Genomic DNA, 19,682 nt, shown 5'->3' on the forward strand with positions numbered 1-19,682 from the left:
TTTCCCCTCATCCCGCCCTACCCCGCTTCTTGTCGTTCTTGGGACTCCCTTCATGTAAGTATCCAATTCACACTATATACAAGTACACCAATGAAAGTCTAATCAACTATAAACGAGTTCAGATACCACATAGATTTGGAAAATAAAAAAAGAACAGCTAGTACAACCCATAATAATGGCGAAAAAGAAATCGGGCGGTGCTAAAAAGGGTGCTGCTGGTAGTGCCGGCGGGAGCACGAGCCCCGGTGCTGGGGCAGCACGTTCAGCTACACCCGGACCTGCATCTGACAATCCTCCAGCGTGAGTACCCGTATCTCTTGCCCATTGGTCATGTGTCTGTTCGTATAGGCTGGCCCAGTGGGTTGTGCCCGTACAATGACAACACACAGAACGCTGTTTTCTAATCTTGTTTTTCCCTTTTTTTTTTTTGCGATTTTGTTCGTTGGTTGTGCGACGGTTGTTGGGTTTTTTGGGTGTCGTATGCCGATCTCTGAACTTGGACAACCGGGACGAACTTGAATCCGATTCTGCGACCCAACTCGACTCGACTCGACGGAATGACGACCCAACGACCCCATTTTGAATTCTTCAAAATCGGATAAAACCCCATCGCTGTGCCTACAGTGGCGATTCCTCCCGGGCAACCTCGAGCCAAGCAAGCGAGCCACCATCGAGTCCAACACCGTCGTCCACCCCGGCCCCGTCCAAACCCCAAGACCCAATTAAGGCCGCAGAAAAGGTCAAAGAAGAGGGCAACGTCAAGTTCAAAGCTAAGAATTACGATGATGCGGTGGATCTGTATAGCGAGGCTATCGGTGAGTTCAACAGCTTTCAAGTTCACTCCAGAGCTGTAGATTTGGTTTTATATCCTTATCATCGTGTGCTGACTGACTTTCTGATGATCCTTGCATTACGATCTGCATTTGGATATGGATTTGAACAGACCTAAACCCGCAAGAACCGTCCTACTGGACGAACCGGGCAGCCGCCTACATGGCCTTGAAGCGCTTCCGCCCCGCGCTCGCAGACTGCCAACAAGCCCTCTCCATCCTCTCCCCCTCCTCCACACCCTCCTCCACCCCCGCCTCGCCCTCCACAACCACCACCCCCGCGCTCGTCAAAACCCTCTTCCGGCTCGCGCGCTGCCAATTCGGCTTGGGCGAAAGCACCGCGGCGCTCTCGACGCTCTCCCGCCTCTTCGCGCTCGAACCCAGCAACGCCGCTGCGATCCAGCTCAAGCACAAGATCGAGGCTCTGCAGGGGCACGTGAAGAACTTTGAGCAGGCGAAGGGGAAGAAGGAGTGGGGTATGGCGCGGTTGTCGTTGGATAAGTGTTTGCAGGCGATTGAGGCGGAGGGTGGGGAGGTTCCTGGGGAGTGGAGGGTTTGGAGGGTCGAGTTGGAGTTGGCGAGAGGGAGTTGGGATGCTGCTGGGATTGCTGCCAAGTGCGTTTTTGTAATATGTCTGTTAATCGTTGTCTGTGATTGCTGATATCTATTTATCTGACTTGTAGTGATGCACTCCGGTTGTCGCCCAACTCGCCTGAAGCCCTCACCCTGCGCGGATTGGTCCTCTTCTTGACAGGAAGGCTGTCCTCGTCGCTTACGCACCTCCAGAACGCGCTCCGGTTGGATCCTGGACACGAGAAAGCCCAGAAGCTGCGGAAGCGGGTGAAGGATGTGGATCGCTTGAAGGAAGAAGGGAACGTTTTCTTCAAGAGGGGCGGGCTTGTGGAGGCTGTTGAGCGGTACACTGAAGCTCTGGAGGTGCGGAGGGGGATTCTCTATGTTCATTGATTGTTACTAACGTTCTTGGTAGAAAATCGGTCAAAGTGAGGAAGAAGGACATGGTGGACAGATACGTGCGACGCTATTGTCGAACCGGGCCACGACGCTTCTCAAGGTGCAATCTACTCTCCCTGATTTTGTGTGTTTACCACTAATCCTTGTGTGCAGCTAAACCGCAACGAAGAAGCCCTCGCCGACACGGACGAATCCCTCAAACTCTTCCCTCACTCCTTCAAAGCCCTGCGCACACGCGCCCGGCTCAACCTCAACCTCGAAAACTACGACGCCTCGATCGCCGATTTCAAATCCGCCATCCAAGAAGCGTCGAACGAGGGCAGTGCGACTGAAGCGGACGTGAGAGCGTTGAAGAGCGAGTTGAAGAAGGCTGAGGCGGCGTTGAAGAGGAGTAAAACGAAGGATTATTATAAGATTTTGGGTGTTTCGAGGGATTGTACGGAGGTTGAGATTAAGAAGGCGTATAGGAGGGAGAGTTTGAAGCATCATCCTGATAAGGTGCGTAGCCTGTGTAAACCTACAGTCAGAAGCTATGATGCTTACTTTGCGATGCTTGGTGGTAGGGAGGAGACGAAGAGAAATTCAAACTCGTCGTCGAGGCTCACGCCGTACTCTCCGACCCACAAAAACGCCGTATGTACGATATGGGCGAGGATGTGGATGGGTCGAGTGCGAGTGATGGGATGGGTGGTATGGGTGGTATGGGCGGGATGTCGCATGTGGATTTGGCGGAGCTGTTTGCGCAGTTCCATGGGAGTCCGTTTGGGGGTGGTGGGTTTGGTGGGGGGCGGAGGGGGCATAGTCATGGTGGGTTTGCGTTTTAGGGGCGCGTATCCGTGGTTTGGTTGGTGCTTGAAGATATGGTTTGCCCCCACCCCCTCCCCGGTCCAGGTTTTCTTGTGAAGTTGAATTGGAGTGGGGACTCGGAATACGAGTCCCTTCCCCCACCCACCCTTTCTTGTAGAATAATCCGTTCTTTCCGTCCATGCACGTTATATCTGTCTTTTTTTCAATTCATATTTCTCATATCCCTGTATCCGCAGAAAACAGCTTATCGTTTCTATCATCTATCTACGAGTTTGAGATACAACCTATTATCATTTCTTTTGTTTTTCCTTTTTATCTGTGGTTGGGAGGGGATTGCGGTGAACCCGGGGTCGTCGCATTTATGAAGAGAGGAGGTGTGGCTCAATTTTTGAAGCCGCTGCGGGCCTCGTGGAGGGGAGGGGGCGCAGGAGACCCTGAGGGCCTTTAACTTAAGCCTCGGTAGATGCGAGAGGCGAGAGGCAAATCTGCCGCCGGCCGGAGAGTGGTTGGGTACTTTGCATTGCGCCTCTTTGTGCCTGCAGTAAAGTTTCCTCGATGATACTTACTTTACGCGCGCTAATCTGATTGCGTGCGTCTTTGCCTCACCTCGTTTGCAGTGATTTCTGGGTTCGGCAACCGTGGTATGCTCTGCAGTTCTTGCCTGACCTTTCCACTGGGGGCTGCAAATTGAAAAACACGCACCCCTTCTCATTTTGCAACGTGACCCTATAGCCTCGTGTTCATTTAGCTCATAGAAAACGAGGCATTTGGTGGTCCGGGTCTTTAACCCGGTGCCGTAGAGCAAGACCAATGGGGTGGGTCAGTCTTTCTCTGGAATTAATGCGGTGGATGCCTCGGATGTCCTTCGTTCGCGGGGTGATTCTACATCCCCCTCGCGCAGCTCCAAAGCTCTCGCCTCACAGACCTGGCAGGGAAGCCAAACACCCAATGCAAACACCACACCTAAAGTCCGTTCACGGAGGAGACAAGCGAGGCCCTGAATAGGCCAATAACGGCATGCCAAGCCCCCACAAGTCTGATGGGACTGATGCGAGCGCCTCGTGGCCCCGTGTGGATCATATTCGGGCGGGGGTGACAAGCGCACGAACAATGGAATTTTTGGAAGGAAGAAAAAATTGTGGAGGGCTTGCATTGAGGACACGAGGCAGGGCGGGATTGAACGACATCCCGACGACGACGCTTTCTTCATTCTTGTTCTTCTTGCTCTTTCTCTCTCTCTGCTCTTACCTGTTTGACTTTTCCGTCACCTGCGGTTCTTGGTTTTCTTTTTTGGTGCTACGTGGACGAAGACGGACATCCATCGATCCCCCCTGATTCGATATTCACCAACCGCTTGGAGAAGGAGTTTGGAAGGCTAACTAACCTTCTTGCTTGCATACATCCACGTTGCGGTCTTCAAGCTCGAGACTTTAACCCGGACGGACCCACGTTATAAACGCTCGATCGAACAGTTCAACAAGCCGGTTCCTGAAGACCACGCCCCTAGACGCACGCGAACGCAGACTATCGCCTCACAATCTCATCTGTCCTCGACGCTTCTCATCGATTCGCTTGGGATCGACCCATCGCCGACGGCCACCTCATCATCACTATTCCACCCGACGCTTAACCCTACCCTTGTTAACTGCAACAACGCACCCTAGCGAGGTTGCCTGGACTTGCCACACTCCCCACTCACCATTTCCTCGAACACCGACAACCGCATATTCCGCAACCAGCCATGCCAATAGCACCAGACGCCCCAATGCCCCGCCGACAGCACAACGACGACCGCGGTGCACGGACGGACGACGACTACTACCACTACTACCTCGCTTCACAGCGGCGCGTCTCGCGGTGGATAGACCAGACGAACCGCGAGCTCGAACCCGTACCCGACGAATACCCCGACTCCAACATCGACTTTGGCGAGGCCTCCACCTCGGCGTCGACCTCTGTCGTAGGCCGCAGCCGGAGTAGCAGGAGTAAAGGACGGGGAAGGGACGGCGAGAGCGAGGTGACGACCTCAACATCCAGACCCAAATCACACCACTCTTCTTCATCAAAGAGGCGCGAGATGTACGACGAACCGCCAATAGACGACGGGGCGACGGACCTAACAGCCACAGCGCTCCTCCTCGATTCAAAGCCTCTTCCCGCCAACCTCTTCCCCTCAGCACCCAAGGTGCGGTACCCCGACGTTCGAACGAGGAGTGTCGTGCCCGACAACGAGCCCACTTTTACAGAAGTCATGGCGCGGTTTGGGGCGAGGAAGACGCCGTTTGCGCCCGGGAGCGAGATGCCTACTATTACGCAGCGCACGGAGTTGACGTCGATTAGCAGGAGGGGGAAGACGAGTAGTAAACATAGAGAGAGGGAGAGGGATAGTGATGAGGACGAGCCACCGGAATTTGATATTTCGTGGTCGTATATTCAGCCTGTGGTGTTGATTTTGGCGTCGAGTATGGTCCTTGTTGCGATACTCCCCTCGCTGTCGGCCGCTGCTGCGGTGGTGGTCTTGATTGCGGTGGTGTATTGCACGGATTTGGTGCCTGATATGGTGAGCTTTCTGTTTCTATTCCGCGTTGGGGGAGGTACTGACGGCTTGTTAGTTCGGGAGTGGGAAGAGGAGGTCCAAGTCGAGCTCGTCGAGCTCGAGTTCGAGGAGGAGGTCGGAACGCGAGAGGGAGCGGGAAAGAGAACGGGAACGAGAGAGGGATAGGGAGAGCCGGAGGTCCAAGTCGAGTCGCAGTTTGAGGTCGTAAATGACCTACTTGCACACGCCCAGCCAGCACGACACTCCCCCGCCATTTCCTACCCTCGCCATAGCCCCTGCAAGCTAGAGCCATGTAACACGATTCCCGAAACACAGCTCCTCACCAACGAAGAGTGGCGAATAGCGCCACATCCTCGCAGGGGCCGACATGAATGGCACTCCAAGATTGACAGCAACCGCCTGTAGACGAATAGAAGAAGACTAGAATGCGTTTCGCTGTTGCTTTTGTGTGGACTCATAAGGAGTTCACTTCATCACACCCCATCGCTCTCCCCTCTCAACGCCGTATCCGACCTGTCCAACTTTCCTTCCGACCGCACTTTCCTTGTTCACCTCCCCCCGCTCCATGCCGACGACCTACCCCTTGCCGACGATATCTCTCTCATCCATCTCTCCCTCCGCCCTCTAACACACCTACCGTCCCTACCTCCTCTCCTCTCTTTCCCTGCAATTAGTGCTATCCTTCTCTATCTCCGTGTTGCATTGGCTACTCTCCTACCCTGCTTCCGTCCCCCTTTTCTTGGATATATGTTTCGTAAACTGGAATTTTGACTCTAGATGGGTTCTGTTCGGTTTCTCGATAATTTTTTTTCCTTTCCTTCTTTCGTCTCGTTCTTTTCGCTTCTCTATTTTCCTTTTCTTTCCGTTGACCTTCACTTTTGTCTTCTGCTATTATATTCACACCATCCATTTCTCCTCGCTATCTATTCTGTTCTATCTTACTACATACCTCCACCTCATGGAGCGGTGTTTGCTTCGTGGGGTTGTACTATTATACTTCGAGTTTCGGGGATTCGACTTCGCCTACGATCCTCTCCACGTCCTACCACCCACCCGTTTACGCCCGACGAGTGTGTGGTTACTTGTGGAAGTGACAATCTCTAGTCAGAGGCTCGAGGGATGCGTGGCGGAACTGGAGCACTCATCGTAGCCAACAACCACTGGCAGTCCCATTCCATCCATTTCCTTTCTCGATTCTCAGTACCAAATATCCGTTCTATCCGCCTGCGTGCTATCTATCCTCTGTTTTCATTCCGTTTCTGCTCTGCTCTCTGTCTCTCTCTCGTCTATCATCTCGTTATGCCATTACGACCCGCTGATTTCACGACTACGACTTTCTGGATTCAATCTAGCAAATCACGATACCTACATACACATACCATACAAACAACGATATACTATCAAATGCATTTCTTTTTCTCCTTTTCTCTCCTTGTCTCTGTCTCGAACCTTCCTCTACTCCCTGATCTTTGGGCTTTCGGGCACCACCAGGGTCTAGTACGACAAGCGTTTTGTCAGGATCCCAAAAGGGAGCTTCAAAGACTTCGCAACGAGTCTAGCGCTCAGGTATAGCTGCTACCGGCCGACTAGCTCAGTTGGTTAGAGCGTCGTGCTAATAACGCGAAGGTCTTGGGTTCGATCCCCACGTTGGCCATTACATGGAATGTTTCCTTTCTTTTTTTGGTATGTGGTGTGCAAGTATGGTCCGTCAACCTATTCTGCTTCTGCTTCACTTGCGTGACGGAAGGAGTTTTGTGGACTGAGCGCTTAAGTACTACTAGTCCGCGCGTGGGTTAAGCGCCTGAACTTTGAAGTGATTAATCAGTGCATTTTATGCTTGTCGCCAGTAGGTACTAGTAGTAGAACCATACCCCCCAAACCTGCGACAATCACATGACACATATGCTCACCCAAGGGAGTGTACGTACCGATGGAGGGCGTGGGTGTCCGGGTTGCACCCGCAGGTCCGCCGCTGGGTGTGGGTGTGACAGGGACTTCCAGTCTCATCGAGCAGGCGATCATATCGGTATCGTCCGAGCTCCCGTCTATGTCCCCCTCGCATTCGGTTATAGTGTTTATGTCTGGGTACTCGACAAGTCCGAGACCGCCTCCTGCGGTGCCGGTGGGTTCGACAGCGCGGAAGAGGTCGTCGAGTCTCGACGCGGATTGCTTCTGCCTTGAATGTGTCTGTATTGGGAGAGTGAGCGAGGTGTACCAGTTAGCTCAGTTGAAGAAGAGGCCAGATGCTCGGGAGGCTCACGTACAAGCAAGAGTTGTAGGCGTAGCGATGTAGGTCTGCCCCCGTATCACACCGAGTGTCTGGACGTGCGACGCCACGTAGTGCGTGTACCCCTCTGCGTCGGTGGAGAGGGCTTGGACGCCGAGCATGGTTTCACCCACGATCCAGTCAAGATTGACCGTGGATGGGTCTTTGGCACGGAAAAGGGTTACGAGTCTTCCATCGTTCTGAGCGAGTGTAAAGGTTTAATTAACGAGTAATGGAGGGAGGAGTGTTAGTGAAGTGAATGACTGGAAGCCAGCGAGTATTGCGGAGCTTACAAAGTAAGAAACTGGAAAGGACAGCAATGGTGGGAGCAATAAAGTGTCGCATAGTGACGCGATTTGGACTGGCAGTGAGTGTCAATGACTGTTTTGAGGGAGTGAAAGTCGGTAGACCCACACAAGTACAGGTAGTGCTGCAGTGCAGCAACCTATCCACAATCATTTCCTTTATGTGTAAAACGAACACCCGCATAGTACCCCCGCCCCGCCGGGCGTCACGCGTCAGGGCGCTGGAGGGGTGTGCACCGTAGTGTTGTGAAGCGTGTGAAGATCACACACGCACTCCGAGTCGAGCTGGAAGAGGCGCTTTTCCCTCTTCTCACCTTTCTATTAATGGTATGCCTGTGCACTCTGCGAGCAACACTCAAGTATTAAGCCATAGGCTGTGGTCGGGATAGTTGTCAAGGCTCTCCGAGTCACCAGAAATGAATGATCACTATCACTAGGCTGATTAAAGGTCTACATTGAAGTGCGTTGATTGACCGCTAGTTCTAGAGCCACACCGACATCCCACCAGTAATACCCAGCCAAACGAGGGAGACACCCAGCTTCAGCGGTAACATTGCACCAGAGTCGTCGTCTGCACCGACACCGTCGTTCGAGTCGCTTGTTCCCTCGCTATCAGTTCCGGATCCATCTTTAGCGCTCAAAGCTGTAACGGTAAACATGGGCACTTTCTCAGCTGTGATCGTCATTTGCAAGGTGCGAACGCCCGTGCTACCGTACGGACCTTCTTGGATGTCTGAGCAGACGATTGTATTCTCGTCGAGCTCTACTGAATCCGGTGAGGAAGAGGTGCCTGAGATGGACTCTTCAGAGTCGCTGATGGAATCCTGATCGCCGGATTCCTGCCTTCCGCCAGAGTTGTTGTAGACACAATCGAAAATCTCTTTTCCGCCTTCAACAGTGACGAGCCCGTAGTCTCCTGCCTCGTTAGTCGGCTGGACGTCGCGGAGGACATCGACGGCATGGTAGTGCGATGCGTCTGCTTTGAATGTATCTGTATTAAAAACAAATGGGGAAGTTAGTCATGCTCAGGCTGCTGCTGCTGACTCATATCTCGAATTTTCAGAGGGACGGCTCGGCGAAGAGACAGAAAGCAACGGGGAATCTTTGGGAGTATGTATGTATAGCAAATCCGACGAAACGCTTCAGAATTACAAGTGATGGCAGTAGGAGTGGAGAGGTAGGTTCCCATCGGACCAACACCGAGCGTTTGAACCTGCGACGCGACGTAGTGCGTGTACCCCTCGGAATCAACCGAGAGAGCTGAGGCGCCGCGTGTTTGCCAAAAGCCTCGCGGAAAGCCTTGCATCGTGGGGAGTTTGGGTTCGTAGAATGTTATAACCTCGGCCCCGTTTTGAGCGAGGGCAGAGGCTAGGAGAGTGTCAAATTGAGTGAGTATGTCAACCTCAGCTGGAACAATATATTGGATAAGTGAACGTACAGAGTAAGAAAGCAGAAAAGATTGTTGTGGTGGCGATGGGGTGCATTTTTCGATCAGGAGAGCACTTGAAAAGTTGTAGAACTCTCTAATTTAAATATACCAGAAAAAAAAAGCTCCCTTCCCGGGCGTCGCGGCGGGATATAGTGCACTCCACAAAGACCTGTCACCTTGGCATTTTCAACCGTCTGGGGAAGGCTCGCCAGTATCTCAGTCCGTCACATGCGAAGATGCGGATTACACTGATGAGGGACAGTTAGAGATGCACTGCATCGAGTCAAGCCCGAAGGTGTTGAGGACCGTAATCAACAGCATGTGGGGTCGAAATAGACATTGTACTGGATCATATCCGAGTCACTGTGGTACACTGTACGACGCCCCATCTTGGGATTGATGCATATTGATGGGTTGTTCAAAAGTTTGGTCTATGCGTTACCGACTAATAAAGCCACACCACCATCCCTCCAGCAGCGATCCCCGACCAAACAAGCGCCCCACTCATCCTCAGTGCCGACACCGCTCCAGATTCCGAAGCTGCGATAGTAATCATTGGTTCCTTCTCCCCAGTTACCGTCCACATCTCTCTCGTACGAACGGAGGTGACTGTTTCTGCAGATCCACTGTCCGAGTCGGTGCTTGCGACAGCAAACTCCACTCTCATCGAGCAAGCAATCTCGTCGGTGTCTTCAGAGCTCCCGTCGATGTCACCCTCGCACTCGGTTATGGCTTGTGCGCCTTCTCGATAGGTGAGCCCGAGTCCGCCGCCTACAGTGCCGGTGGGCTCAATTACGGCGAAGGGGCCAACGCCACGGTAGCGCGACGCGTCTGCCCTGAATGTATCTATGTTGGAATAGATGGTCACCAGCTGTTAGCCCACATGAAGCTTTGAAAGCTTGCTAAGTAAGACGTACAGGTAACAGACGTAGGCGTGGAGATGTATGTCTCTCCATCCACCACACCGAGCGTCTGAACGTGCGACACTGCGTAGTGCGTGTACCCTTCTGCGTCGGTGGAGAGAACTTTGCCGCCAAGCGTGGTGATACCCTCGTTCCATTCAGGTTCCCCCTCGAGAGTGGTGGTCGGGAGTTTAGGCCAGAATAGCGTTACGGCGCCTCCATCGTTTTGAGCGAGTGTAGAGGCTTAACGAAAAATGAAACCCGAGGAGTGGTTAGGCGAAGTATGTTGCGGTACTGTGGGTGTGGACGTACAAAGTAAGAAGCCAGAAAGGACAGTGGTAATAGCGATCAAGTGTCGCATAGTGGTGCGATGGCCAGTGACTATTCCGAGGCAGTAAAAGTCGAGTCTGCTGTAGACCCACACAAGTACAGGTAGTGCTGCAGTGCAGCAACCACAACCATAGCCATTACCTTTATGTGAAAACGAACACCCGTATAACCCCCGCCGGGCGTCACGGCGGCGCTGGAGGGGCACCGTGTCATCTTGAAACGTGAGAACATCTCCGAACGCGCCTTGAGGAGAAGGGTAGAGGCTTGAAGTGTACCCAACACAAATCGAGAAATGAAAGGTATGTAGAAGTTGAGGACTGGGTACCCATCACAAGACTTCTTGGGGGCACTAAAGATGGTGGGACGACTGACGGCGGGCAGCCAACACTCCATGGATTGGAGCCACGGTCTTAGATCTTCAACCTGATCGCCCCTTTTGAATTCGAACTTGTTCACGACCTTGATTCGACTCTCGAGAACCCGCCCAAGGGGCTAAACTTCCATCAATTAATCAAAGGTAAGAGATCATCGATACCAGCCCAATGAACACACTCACACGAAACTGCACAGACTAAAAGCAACATTGCCTTCACGACAAAGTCAATCAACAATTTCCGAAACTCCCTTAGTCTAGGTCTCTAGGATCCAGCGTCATGGAACTTCCACTGGAGATCATCGAAAGCATCGTCGAGGTGTTCACAAAGGACTCGAAGGAGAACAAGCAGGCACTCATCAACTGCAGCTTGGTTTCTCCCGAGTTTCGCAGCTGTTCCCAGCGCGTCCTCTTCCGGACCATCCGCCTCGAGAGAACGGCGAACTCGGGGGATCCGGGACAAGACGTCCGCGCCATCCTCAACGTTCTCAAGGCAAGCCCAGATCGACTCTGTCACCATGTCCACATATTCGCATTAGCACTGTTTGCCGGTATTCGGACGTCGTAGGGCGTGAGCGCGACCTCGACAAGTGCCCTCTCAACGACTTGGCTCGGCTGGAATTTCCAAACCTCACGGATCTGACCTTGGGAGAAGCGTGGTATTGGGCGTCTTGGATTGCATTCCCCGACGCCGCCCGACGGTGGATAGAGGATCTGTGCAACGGGAGGACGCGCACGAGATTGCAGTCGCTTACGATCTTGGGTATGAGGGGAACCCCGCCCTCTCTCCTTCTCACAGGGCCGTCGCTTCAACGGCTTTGGTTCGACGAAGTGGTCCATACTTTCCATTCTGTCGACTTGCACACCTTCAAAGCTGCCGCTACTGCTCGTGGTGCCGAAACGAGAACAACTTTGCCCTTCTGCCAGCCGAGAGTTTTGGAGTTGGGATGGGAGACTGAGCGGTGTCTGGATGACCTGTTCGCGTTGGACACGAGAATACTCTCGCGTGTGGAAGAGATGTGCGTGTCGATGGCTAATCCGCTGTCAGGTGTCCAGAACATAAACAGCGCGCTTGGTCTATGTGGTGAATCCTTGCAGAAACTCAGGATTACGTTCCTCCATGACCACGGTAAGCTACCACCATCTCCCCTCCCCATTCCAAAATCTTCATTGATAACTCATTGGATGACATTATTGATAGCTCTAAATCTACATCCCCTGAAGAACCTGACGTCCATCGTCCTCGTTGGAGTGAGGGGACCCACTTATTTTCCGTCTTTCCTCCCCGCGTTGAAGAGTCTCAATACTCTCGACGATGGAACCCCACTCCAGTCACTGGAACTGGAAATGAGCAACATGCACAACGTCGACAGCTGGGACGACCCAGCAAGTTTGGCAGTACGCCCGCTTGATCCTGGCGTCTGGGACACCCGTGAAGCCATCGACGAATGCCTTGCGACGATTATCCGTCGTTTTCCGACGACGTTCACCCGAGTCCACCTCAATTCGAAGATCCATGTTAAGGCTCCGTGTGAAAAGCCTGCTTCGAGACAGGGGTTGGCGAGGGAAACGGGTGAGTTTGAGATGTGGAAGGAGAGGGCAGAAGTGCTCATGGTTACGCCGGAGGAACTGTTTCCTGTCGCTTCGTCGAAGGAAAATGTGCTGTTCGACTTTTCTTTCCCTTGGGGAGGTATTTTTTGGAGATGGGAGTGGTAGGACCCGCACATGAAAGGATACGGACTTTCTGAGATATGGGTGACAGAGTCGGGATGATTGTATTTATGAGTAGGAACGGTTGTCGACTGGTAAGCTGCGTCCCAAGTCGACCAGGTCACGGATACTAGTCAGGTCTCCATGCTCCCAACTTTCACCTTTAGCACCGAAAGCCACAATGGTATACGTACTTCCTTCTCCCCAAATACCGGCTAAAGACGCCCATCACACCATACAGACACACGTCCCCCGTGAAAGACTTTGTGCGCTTAATTTAAACGCGCAACGAGCACTTACTCAGGCCTACTAGCCGAAGGACCGACTAATTTTGCAATGATCAATGATTACCTGGGACTCGCACCCGACAATAACACTGGCAGCCTAGGACAACGACCGAGCCAATAACCTGAACGAACCAACGTTGTGATATCAATTAGACAGGATACTAAGTACTGTAGTATGCGTATTAGACATGTAGGTGATAGAGTAAAGTGTGCAAAGTGCAAGAGGCTCCTCCAGGGGCAGGGAGGAAATTCAGATCGACTATATCTTGTACAAGAAAAAATTTTGAAGGGGAAGGGGGAATGGAATGCGGAATATATGAAGGGGGATGATGATTGACTGACTCCAGAGTCCAATGCAGAAGAACAAGAGGAATTGCGGTAAATAGAGGAATGGATGTGGGAAGGGATGGTTGAAAGACTCCAGAGTACGTTGCGTGGTGTGATGTGGTAAAAGAGGTGTGTGCGGAAGGAAATGGAGGTTGGCTTGGAAGACGTCGAATCCGTCTATGAATCGACGCCTTCATAGATAGGTATCATGATGGAGAAAGAAACGGAAAGATGGGAATAAATACGAAACGATAGCGAGATGCAATACGAGACGAGAAGACTGGATGTTGGGGTATATAATTAGAGAGGAAGAGAAAAAGAAGAAACGAATCGGCCTGCGGTTCGTTCCAAGAGAGGGGTGAAGACGAGAGAGAGAAGGGGACAAGAAGATGGCCGGCATCCCGAAGTCCACCATCCCTCTGTCTCCATAACATAGAAAAGATCCCAAGAAAGATAGAGACGGAAATCATACAAATCATCATCATCGTCATCAAGCATCCGAGAGACTGAGGGAGAAGGGAAGCGGGTTGCCAACCGAGGGCAGCACTCAACGCCTCGAGGTCGACACCGAGCAACTTGATTCCTCCTAATTCTCCTTCATCTCCTCATCAATCCTCCCAACACTCAACGTACTGCTAACAGACAACCCCCGATCACGCGTCGTCGGATACTTTGTATTGCCAAACGTCCGCTGAGGCTGGTGGTGGTGCTCTGCAGTCTTCGAAGAGTTAGTCTGGGAAGTAAAGGGTTGTCGGTGGGCATAAAGGGATCGTACTTGGTCATTATGGTTGCTGTTTTTAGGCGTCATGATGTTCGTGTTTGGGGGTAGGGGAGGTAGAGCGGGCAAGGGAGCTGTTGGGGGAGGCATGGGCGCTGGAACGGTGGTTGTACGTCGGACGTGGCGCCGGATGATTCTATTTTTGGGGAAGAGATTTATGTCAGATATGGGAAATGGTTTGTTGAGAAATTGGAAGATGGATTCTGATGGAATGAGGTGAAGGGTACGATGGGAGGTCACATCGAACCAGGGTTCGCTCTGTTAGATGGACCCTTGATTCCGATGGAACACGGAACACGAAAGAACAAGGGGAACAGAACAGGAGAACTTACCTCCCAGGAACAGCACCAGCCATCCCAACAGACGTCGGCGGTCGCCCCAACGTGCTGCCCACACTGCCGCTCCTCAACCGCCCCATCAAACTGGTCGTCTCCTTCGCGGACATGCCTCCAGGCACGGCAAAAACGTTGTCGGTGGCCGTAGGCGGGACGCTTGAGCTGACCAAACTCCCACTGCGCGAGCGACTGCCCAGGTGCCGCTGCAATTGCAGAGCAGCGTTGGCGGTGCGAATGGGCGAGCGAATGGCGTTCATCGGCGAGACGCTGATGGACAGACTCAGACTCGAACGGCGTTTACGGAGTCTTGGGGCGCCGTTTCCGGCAGGTGGTTGACCATGTACGGATCCGTTCGAGGATGTGGAAGTGTTGGACGAGGTTGAGGCGCGGAGAACGGATTGCTGGGTGGGTGTGATGTCCCGCTTGGAGATGTCGTCCATCTCGGCGTCGCTCGAGTCGAGGTCGATGTCGGAAATGTCGCTGTCGGGAGGCCCGCTCTTGGTCACCACCGGCAACGGCGAAAGGGGCCGGATGGGCGAGGTGTCCCCGTAGGGCACAGGGAGGCTGTCGACTGTGGTGTTGCATTTCAAGTCGGCCTTGGAGGGAGTCTTTGGGAGATTGTTGCCGCCGTAGACGTGTGAAGGAGCGAGCAAGCCTGCTGAGAAGAGAGCCGAATAGCCTGCTGTCATCTTTCTTCTTTCCTAATTGCCGTTTTGTATGTGTAATGAATAGGAGTTGAGCGAGCAATTAGCAAGTGTCGGTGTTGGAAGAGAAAGCGACCAAGACGATGATAATGAAGGGTGAAGGAAGAGAAGTTGGGATGAAAGCAAGTTATATGGAATTGAAAATATTTGAAGAGCGGGTGTTGTCAATGACAAGAGGCAAAAAGTCAACCGTCAACGAGGCCGACCACGGTTCGACTTTCATCACGCCCGCCGAGCAAACAACGCGTAAATAAACTCCATCCCTCGATCAATTTCTTGGCGGTTACCCGGCCTTTCCGGCGGCGACCACCCTCTGCTCGACATCCCTTTTCAGCTCTCTCCGCCATGTCTCCAGCAACCGGATCTCGTCTTATGAAATTTCCAGGAACTCGCAGCGTGTGGGGTATAGGAGCCAGGCCGTTGCTGAGCCCTGGCGGCTTGGGTGTACTGGAATCGTACGAGGAAATGTGCCGCGCAAATTTTCACAATTTCAAGACCTCGCTTCGCCTAAGGGTTCTTTGCCAAATAGTATATTGGACTCGAGATGCATACATACTGGCGCCCGGCCTACCAGCTCGGTGCCGACGCTTCAAATCTTCGGTCAAGATGTCGACTTCGTCCCCTGCGACGTTCAAACCGTCCCCCTGTCCGAGCCTTCCATTTTGCTGCTTGACGACCGGAACCTCGGAATAGCCACTGGCCGATCCTCTCCCAACGATGCTCATCCCTCTCTGTGCGATTTCGATTGTCCCCCAATAGCCGTTGGCCAACAACTACATCTGGTCCATACCGTCTCTCAATCGCCTTCATTTCAATTGACATCCGGTGGACACTCAGAACAAAAATCGCTCCAGAGCTCACAACCAATTGCCCGGCATTCTCCACTCCATTTCAACTCCACTACGTACATTATGGCTGACAAAAATGCGTGTCTATCGTGTCTATCCCAGGTGGATTCGACGGCTGTCAACTGAACAGGCGCGTTGCTCTGGTCCTATCTTTCTTGACGACACTTTGCTTCAACTTGGAATGGTTCGGAATTGCAGGTACTATACAGATGTCCTTCTCGGGTGACTAGGAACAAGGGCAAGAAATGGTGCTGGAGTCCCGCGAAGCTCTAGTCCAGAGTCCAAAAACTACAATATTTAAAGGTGACTGGTGTCGAACGTTAAAGTTCCGACTGCCGATTATTGGCTGTGGTTTCCTGACCAAAGTGACCGTTGTCTTTGCATGGACGGACCAAATTCGTGCTTTAAGTAGAAGGAAGCTGCCGCACACTTGGCTAGAACTTGGTTCTGTATCGCGTTACGAATGCGACATAGATTACCCCGCTCCGCGCGCACTGCATGACAGCTGGACCCACAACGCCCAAACTCCATCGATAAGGACCAGGCCCATATCTGCGGCCTACGGCCTAACCCCACGACCTCCACCTTCCTCCGCCGTCTTGCGATCGCTAACCTCGACACTATGGGGCAGCTGTTTTCGACCCAGGCGAGTTTTCCGACTAATCAACGACGACGGTTGAGAACTTTCAGCTCATTTCTTCGTCGCCACAGCCCCAAGAAATCGTAAACCCACCGAAAGCCAGTGCGTCTCTTTTGCGTAGCAGTTCACGCGATGGCGGGAATGAATTGGCTGATTCCTTCTCTGTAGGCGAGTACAGTGCCAGAGCAGGACCGATCTTCAACAACGCTCGATCGGTGGAGATCCATGGCGGCAATTTCCACGATGGTCCTATCACCGTTACAAACCATTACCACCCATCCCCGTCTTCTGCTGATATTCAAGATTCCAAGGTTCACTCTTGGTTAAGTTCCAAGAGGGCGGTCAGCTTTAGGGCAATTCACGGTGATGTTAGGAAGAAGCGATGCGAAGGGTCGAGGGGTTGGTTCATCTCCAATCGATTCTATCAGGAGTGGAAGGGACAACGCGGGGCCATAACTTGGGGAATGGGAATTCGTGAGTCTGGTCGTTTAATTGCATTAGATCTTGACCTCTAAGGTATCACTCTACGTAGCCGGTGCCGGGAAGACTACCCTTGCGTGAGTTCGATCATTCAGAGGGCCCGCCCTTGAGTAAAGCTGACTGGAATCGGTACATAGATCAAAGGTCATCGATGACCTGCTACCATTGGAAGACGACACCACTTGCGTTCTCTTCGTTTACTGCCGTTATACTGAGGACCTCTCCGTCACCGATATTCTCAAAGCCCTCGTAAAGCAGTGTCTCGAGCGACATCCCAACGTCTTTCCAGCAGTCGAATCACTGTATAGGCGGCACAAGCTGGAGAAAACAGAGCCTTCGCTAGAGGAGCTCGTCGATCTGCTCAAATCATTGGAAGGTTTCTTCATTCGCATCTTCTACGTGATCGACGGCGTCGACGAAGCTCCCGTCGACGTTCGCTTCGATCTCATCAAAGTCCTGAACAAGCTTCACGGCAATATTTTCCTCACCTCGCGCCCTCTGGACCATCTGGGAAAAAAACTGGAATTCGCGGTTCTCTTTTCGGTCGTGGCGCAGGAGGACGACGTGGTGCTCTTGATTGAGGAGAAGCTGGAGCGCAACGAAGGACTGTCAAACCTACTTGACCGACACAACATGAAGGGGGAGTTGGTTCGTAAAATCATTGATAAGGCGGAGGGAATGTAAGTGCACATCGCTTGATCCATTGTAGTACCGAAGCTGATGCAGAGCGTGTAGGATCCTACACGCTGTTCTCCAGGTCGACGCGCTGCAGGAATGCGCCACCGTCACAACCCTCCGCCAGAGACTCGAGGAGTTCCCTTCAGGGATTCAGGGAATGTACGCGACGACGGTAGCACGGATCGAGAGGCAAACACCGGAGTTCTGCGACATCGCCATGCGCGCACTTCTCTGGGTCGTCTTCGCCGATGCATCGTTGTCGATGGAGGATCTTCAACGGGCTTTGGCTGTTCACCCTGAAACATCCAAGTTCGACGACGAAAGGATGCCTGACAGCAGCACCATCCTGTCGGTTTGCTGCGGATTGATCGAGATTCAAGAGGAAACCAAGGTCGTTCGTCTTGTCCGTGAGTCATCTGCTTTTTGTTTGTGCGCTGCGAGGCCAGAACATTTATTTCTTGCTCAGACTTCACTGCAAAAGACGCGCTGAAACCGATACTTCTTGAACGCTTCCCTCAACCAAAACTGGTTATGTTCAAAGTTCTGATCGAGCGTGTCAAGGCATCAAAAGGCTTGCGCAAACCCGACACCATCATCCTCAGCACCGAGGCAGAGCTCCCACCGAGCGCCGAGGACCCTCTCCTGTTCCATGCGCTTTTTTTCTGGCCAGTCTATGCGAATTGGTTCATACACGACCCCAGCGTTGTCGAAGCCATCCTGTCGCTTCTCCTGGAAGCCAAAGCTTTCGGGGTCATCCCTGCTCCCAACGACTTCAGGTACAACAAACCTGGAGCCGAACTATACCAATTCATGGATTTCGTCGGGCCACTGCATGTCGTTATCCAGTACACCCTCCCCATCTCCATCTTCGATGCCGTGATCTCCAGGACCAACTGCTCGATTAACGAGCAATCACCCCGGTTCCAACTCACGCCTCTCTTGATAGCGGTAGTGTTCGGGAAGCTCCAATACGTAGAGCACCTCCTGGACATGTACTCTGAGAGCGTCGATGTCAACGCCAGTGACTGCGAGGGCAAGACACCATTGGGGATCACCCTCCTCCGTCCCCCAGAGGCCGGTATACCCATCGCCAAACGCCTCCTCGAACACCCAGACATCAACGCCAATATCCCTGACAACACTGGAGTGACACCCTTCATTCGGGCGTCGGCCCTGGCCATCGAGCCAATCGTAGAGTTGATGGTGGACCGCGACGATGTCGACGTTGCGGCAGTGGACAACAACGGAGCTGGGGCTCTGCTTTTCGTGGTCACGATGACTATAGCGGGCAAGGACACCATGACACCGGAGATGAAGCGTGTCATAAAGCGCCTTATTCAGTGTCCTAGGGTCCCTACCGTCAGCATTTTGTTTGGAGTCGCACGTCGGCCAGTTTTGCATACGACTATCTTTTCGGTTTCACCGAAGCTTTCTCTGGATCTCGTTGAAATGTTTATCCTACATAGACCCGACGAGCTCAACATTACAGACCATGTTGGAAGGACTCCATTGGCATGCGCGGCCATAGTTGGGGACAAGGATATAGTGCGGATGCTGTTGGCGACAAACAAGGTGGACGTGTGTGCGCAGGATCTACAAGGGTACTCGGCCGCTGTGCTAGCAGCGAAGAGCGCTCACAATCAAGTCCGACGCCATCTGAATGACCCCGATCTACCCAGGCCTGAGGAACATATTCTCCTCGAAATACTATTACCTTCCCGCCGTGCCAAACGCCGTCTGAGCGCCCCATTACCCAATGCGGAAGAACGAGCGCTTCTCCAGCAGCGCCATCGACTCGAATTTGCGTTGGAAGTATTGCTGAAGATGGATGTGGGGCAGGTTTGGATTGCTCCTCCACCAGAAGCGCCGCTTATTCAGGAGCGAGGGATGATGGAGTTTGAAGAGGTCGTCTGGATGTTGTTGTCCCACTCTGACGTCGATTTGAATGCCCGCGATGAGGACTGCGCTGATGTGGGCCTCGATTCATGGATGCAAAGAGGTTGTCGAACTGTTGCTTCAGTACGAAGGGATAGATGTTGGACTTGTGGACCACGGGGGGTTAAGCGCCATGGACCACGCGAGTAAGGAGGGACATGAAGCTGTTATCGCCTGTCTTCGACATTT

General features: G+C 52.8%; 8 protein-coding genes and 1 non-coding gene across 9 annotated transcripts; 5 read left to right on the forward strand and 4 right to left on the reverse strand.

Annotated features, from left to right (window-relative positions):
* Positions 1–175: 175 nt before the first annotated feature.
* On the forward strand, positions 176–2,626 carry CC1G_03957 (DnaJ domain-containing protein; the record flags this gene model as incomplete). The annotated part of the gene is made up of 7 exons (XM_001831014.2): positions 176–300; positions 625–815; positions 944–1,445; positions 1,514–1,766; positions 1,819–1,926; positions 1,956–2,300; positions 2,366–2,626. The coding sequence occupies 7 exons, from the start codon at positions 176–178 to the stop codon at positions 2,624–2,626; spliced, it is 1,785 nt and encodes a 594-aa protein (XP_001831066.2).
* A 1,724-nt stretch (positions 2,627–4,350) lies between these two features.
* On the forward strand, positions 4,351–5,374 carry CC1G_03958 (hypothetical protein; the record flags this gene model as incomplete). The annotated part of the gene is made up of 2 exons (XM_001831015.2): positions 4,351–5,169; positions 5,222–5,374. The coding sequence occupies 2 exons, from the start codon at positions 4,351–4,353 to the stop codon at positions 5,372–5,374; spliced, it is 972 nt and encodes a 323-aa protein (XP_001831067.2).
* Positions 5,375–6,746: 1,372 nt separating this feature from the next.
* On the forward strand, positions 6,747–6,820 carry CC1G_20138. The gene has a single exon. It is a non-coding gene; the product is annotated as a tRNA-Ile (tRNA).
* A 167-nt stretch (positions 6,821–6,987) lies between these two features.
* CC1G_03959 (hypothetical protein) lies at positions 6,988–7,554 on the reverse strand (the record flags this gene model as incomplete). The annotated part of the gene is made up of 3 exons (XM_001831016.2): positions 6,988–7,046; positions 7,095–7,342; positions 7,427–7,554. 3 exons carry the CDS (start codon positions 7,552–7,554, stop codon positions 6,988–6,990), a joined length of 435 nt encoding a protein of 144 aa, XP_001831068.2.
* Positions 7,555–8,219: 665 nt separating this feature from the next.
* CC1G_03960 (hypothetical protein) lies at positions 8,220–9,221 on the reverse strand (the record flags this gene model as incomplete). Its single annotated transcript, XM_001831017.1, has 3 exons — positions 8,220–8,728; positions 8,890–9,105; positions 9,176–9,221. The coding sequence occupies 3 exons, from the start codon at positions 9,219–9,221 to the stop codon at positions 8,220–8,222; spliced, it is 771 nt and encodes a 256-aa protein (XP_001831069.1).
* Positions 9,222–9,611: 390 nt separating this feature from the next.
* On the reverse strand, positions 9,612–10,429 carry CC1G_03961 (hypothetical protein; the record flags this gene model as incomplete). The annotated part of the gene is made up of 3 exons (XM_001831018.1): positions 9,612–10,012; positions 10,084–10,311; positions 10,381–10,429. 3 exons carry the CDS (start codon positions 10,427–10,429, stop codon positions 9,612–9,614), a joined length of 678 nt encoding a protein of 225 aa, XP_001831070.1.
* A 622-nt stretch (positions 10,430–11,051) lies between these two features.
* CC1G_03963 (hypothetical protein) lies at positions 11,052–12,487 on the forward strand (the record flags this gene model as incomplete). The annotated part of the gene is made up of 3 exons (XM_001831020.2): positions 11,052–11,283; positions 11,340–11,900; positions 11,973–12,487. 3 exons carry the CDS (start codon positions 11,052–11,054, stop codon positions 12,485–12,487), a joined length of 1,308 nt encoding a protein of 435 aa, XP_001831072.2.
* A 1,194-nt stretch (positions 12,488–13,681) lies between these two features.
* Positions 13,682–14,897, reverse strand: CC1G_03964 (hypothetical protein; the record flags this gene model as incomplete). Its single annotated transcript, XM_001831021.2, has 2 exons — positions 13,682–14,009; positions 14,206–14,897. The coding sequence occupies 2 exons, from the start codon at positions 14,895–14,897 to the stop codon at positions 13,682–13,684; spliced, it is 1,020 nt and encodes a 339-aa protein (XP_001831073.2).
* Positions 14,898–16,005: 1,108 nt separating this feature from the next.
* On the forward strand, positions 16,006–19,643 carry CC1G_14773 (hypothetical protein; the record flags this gene model as incomplete). The annotated part of the gene is made up of 6 exons (XM_002910749.1): positions 16,006–16,435; positions 16,569–16,874; positions 16,933–16,957; positions 17,018–17,560; positions 17,616–17,965; positions 18,025–19,643. 6 exons carry the CDS (start codon positions 16,006–16,008, stop codon positions 19,641–19,643), a joined length of 3,273 nt encoding a protein of 1,090 aa, XP_002910795.1.
* Between the last annotated feature and the right edge of the window lie 39 nt (positions 19,644–19,682).

Source organism: Coprinopsis cinerea, assembly GCF_000182895.1.
Source record: "Coprinopsis cinerea okayama7#130 chromosome 7 map unlocalized cont3.7, whole genome shotgun sequence".
Lineage (NCBI taxonomy): Eukaryota > Fungi > Basidiomycota > Agaricomycetes > Agaricales > Psathyrellaceae > Coprinopsis > Coprinopsis cinerea.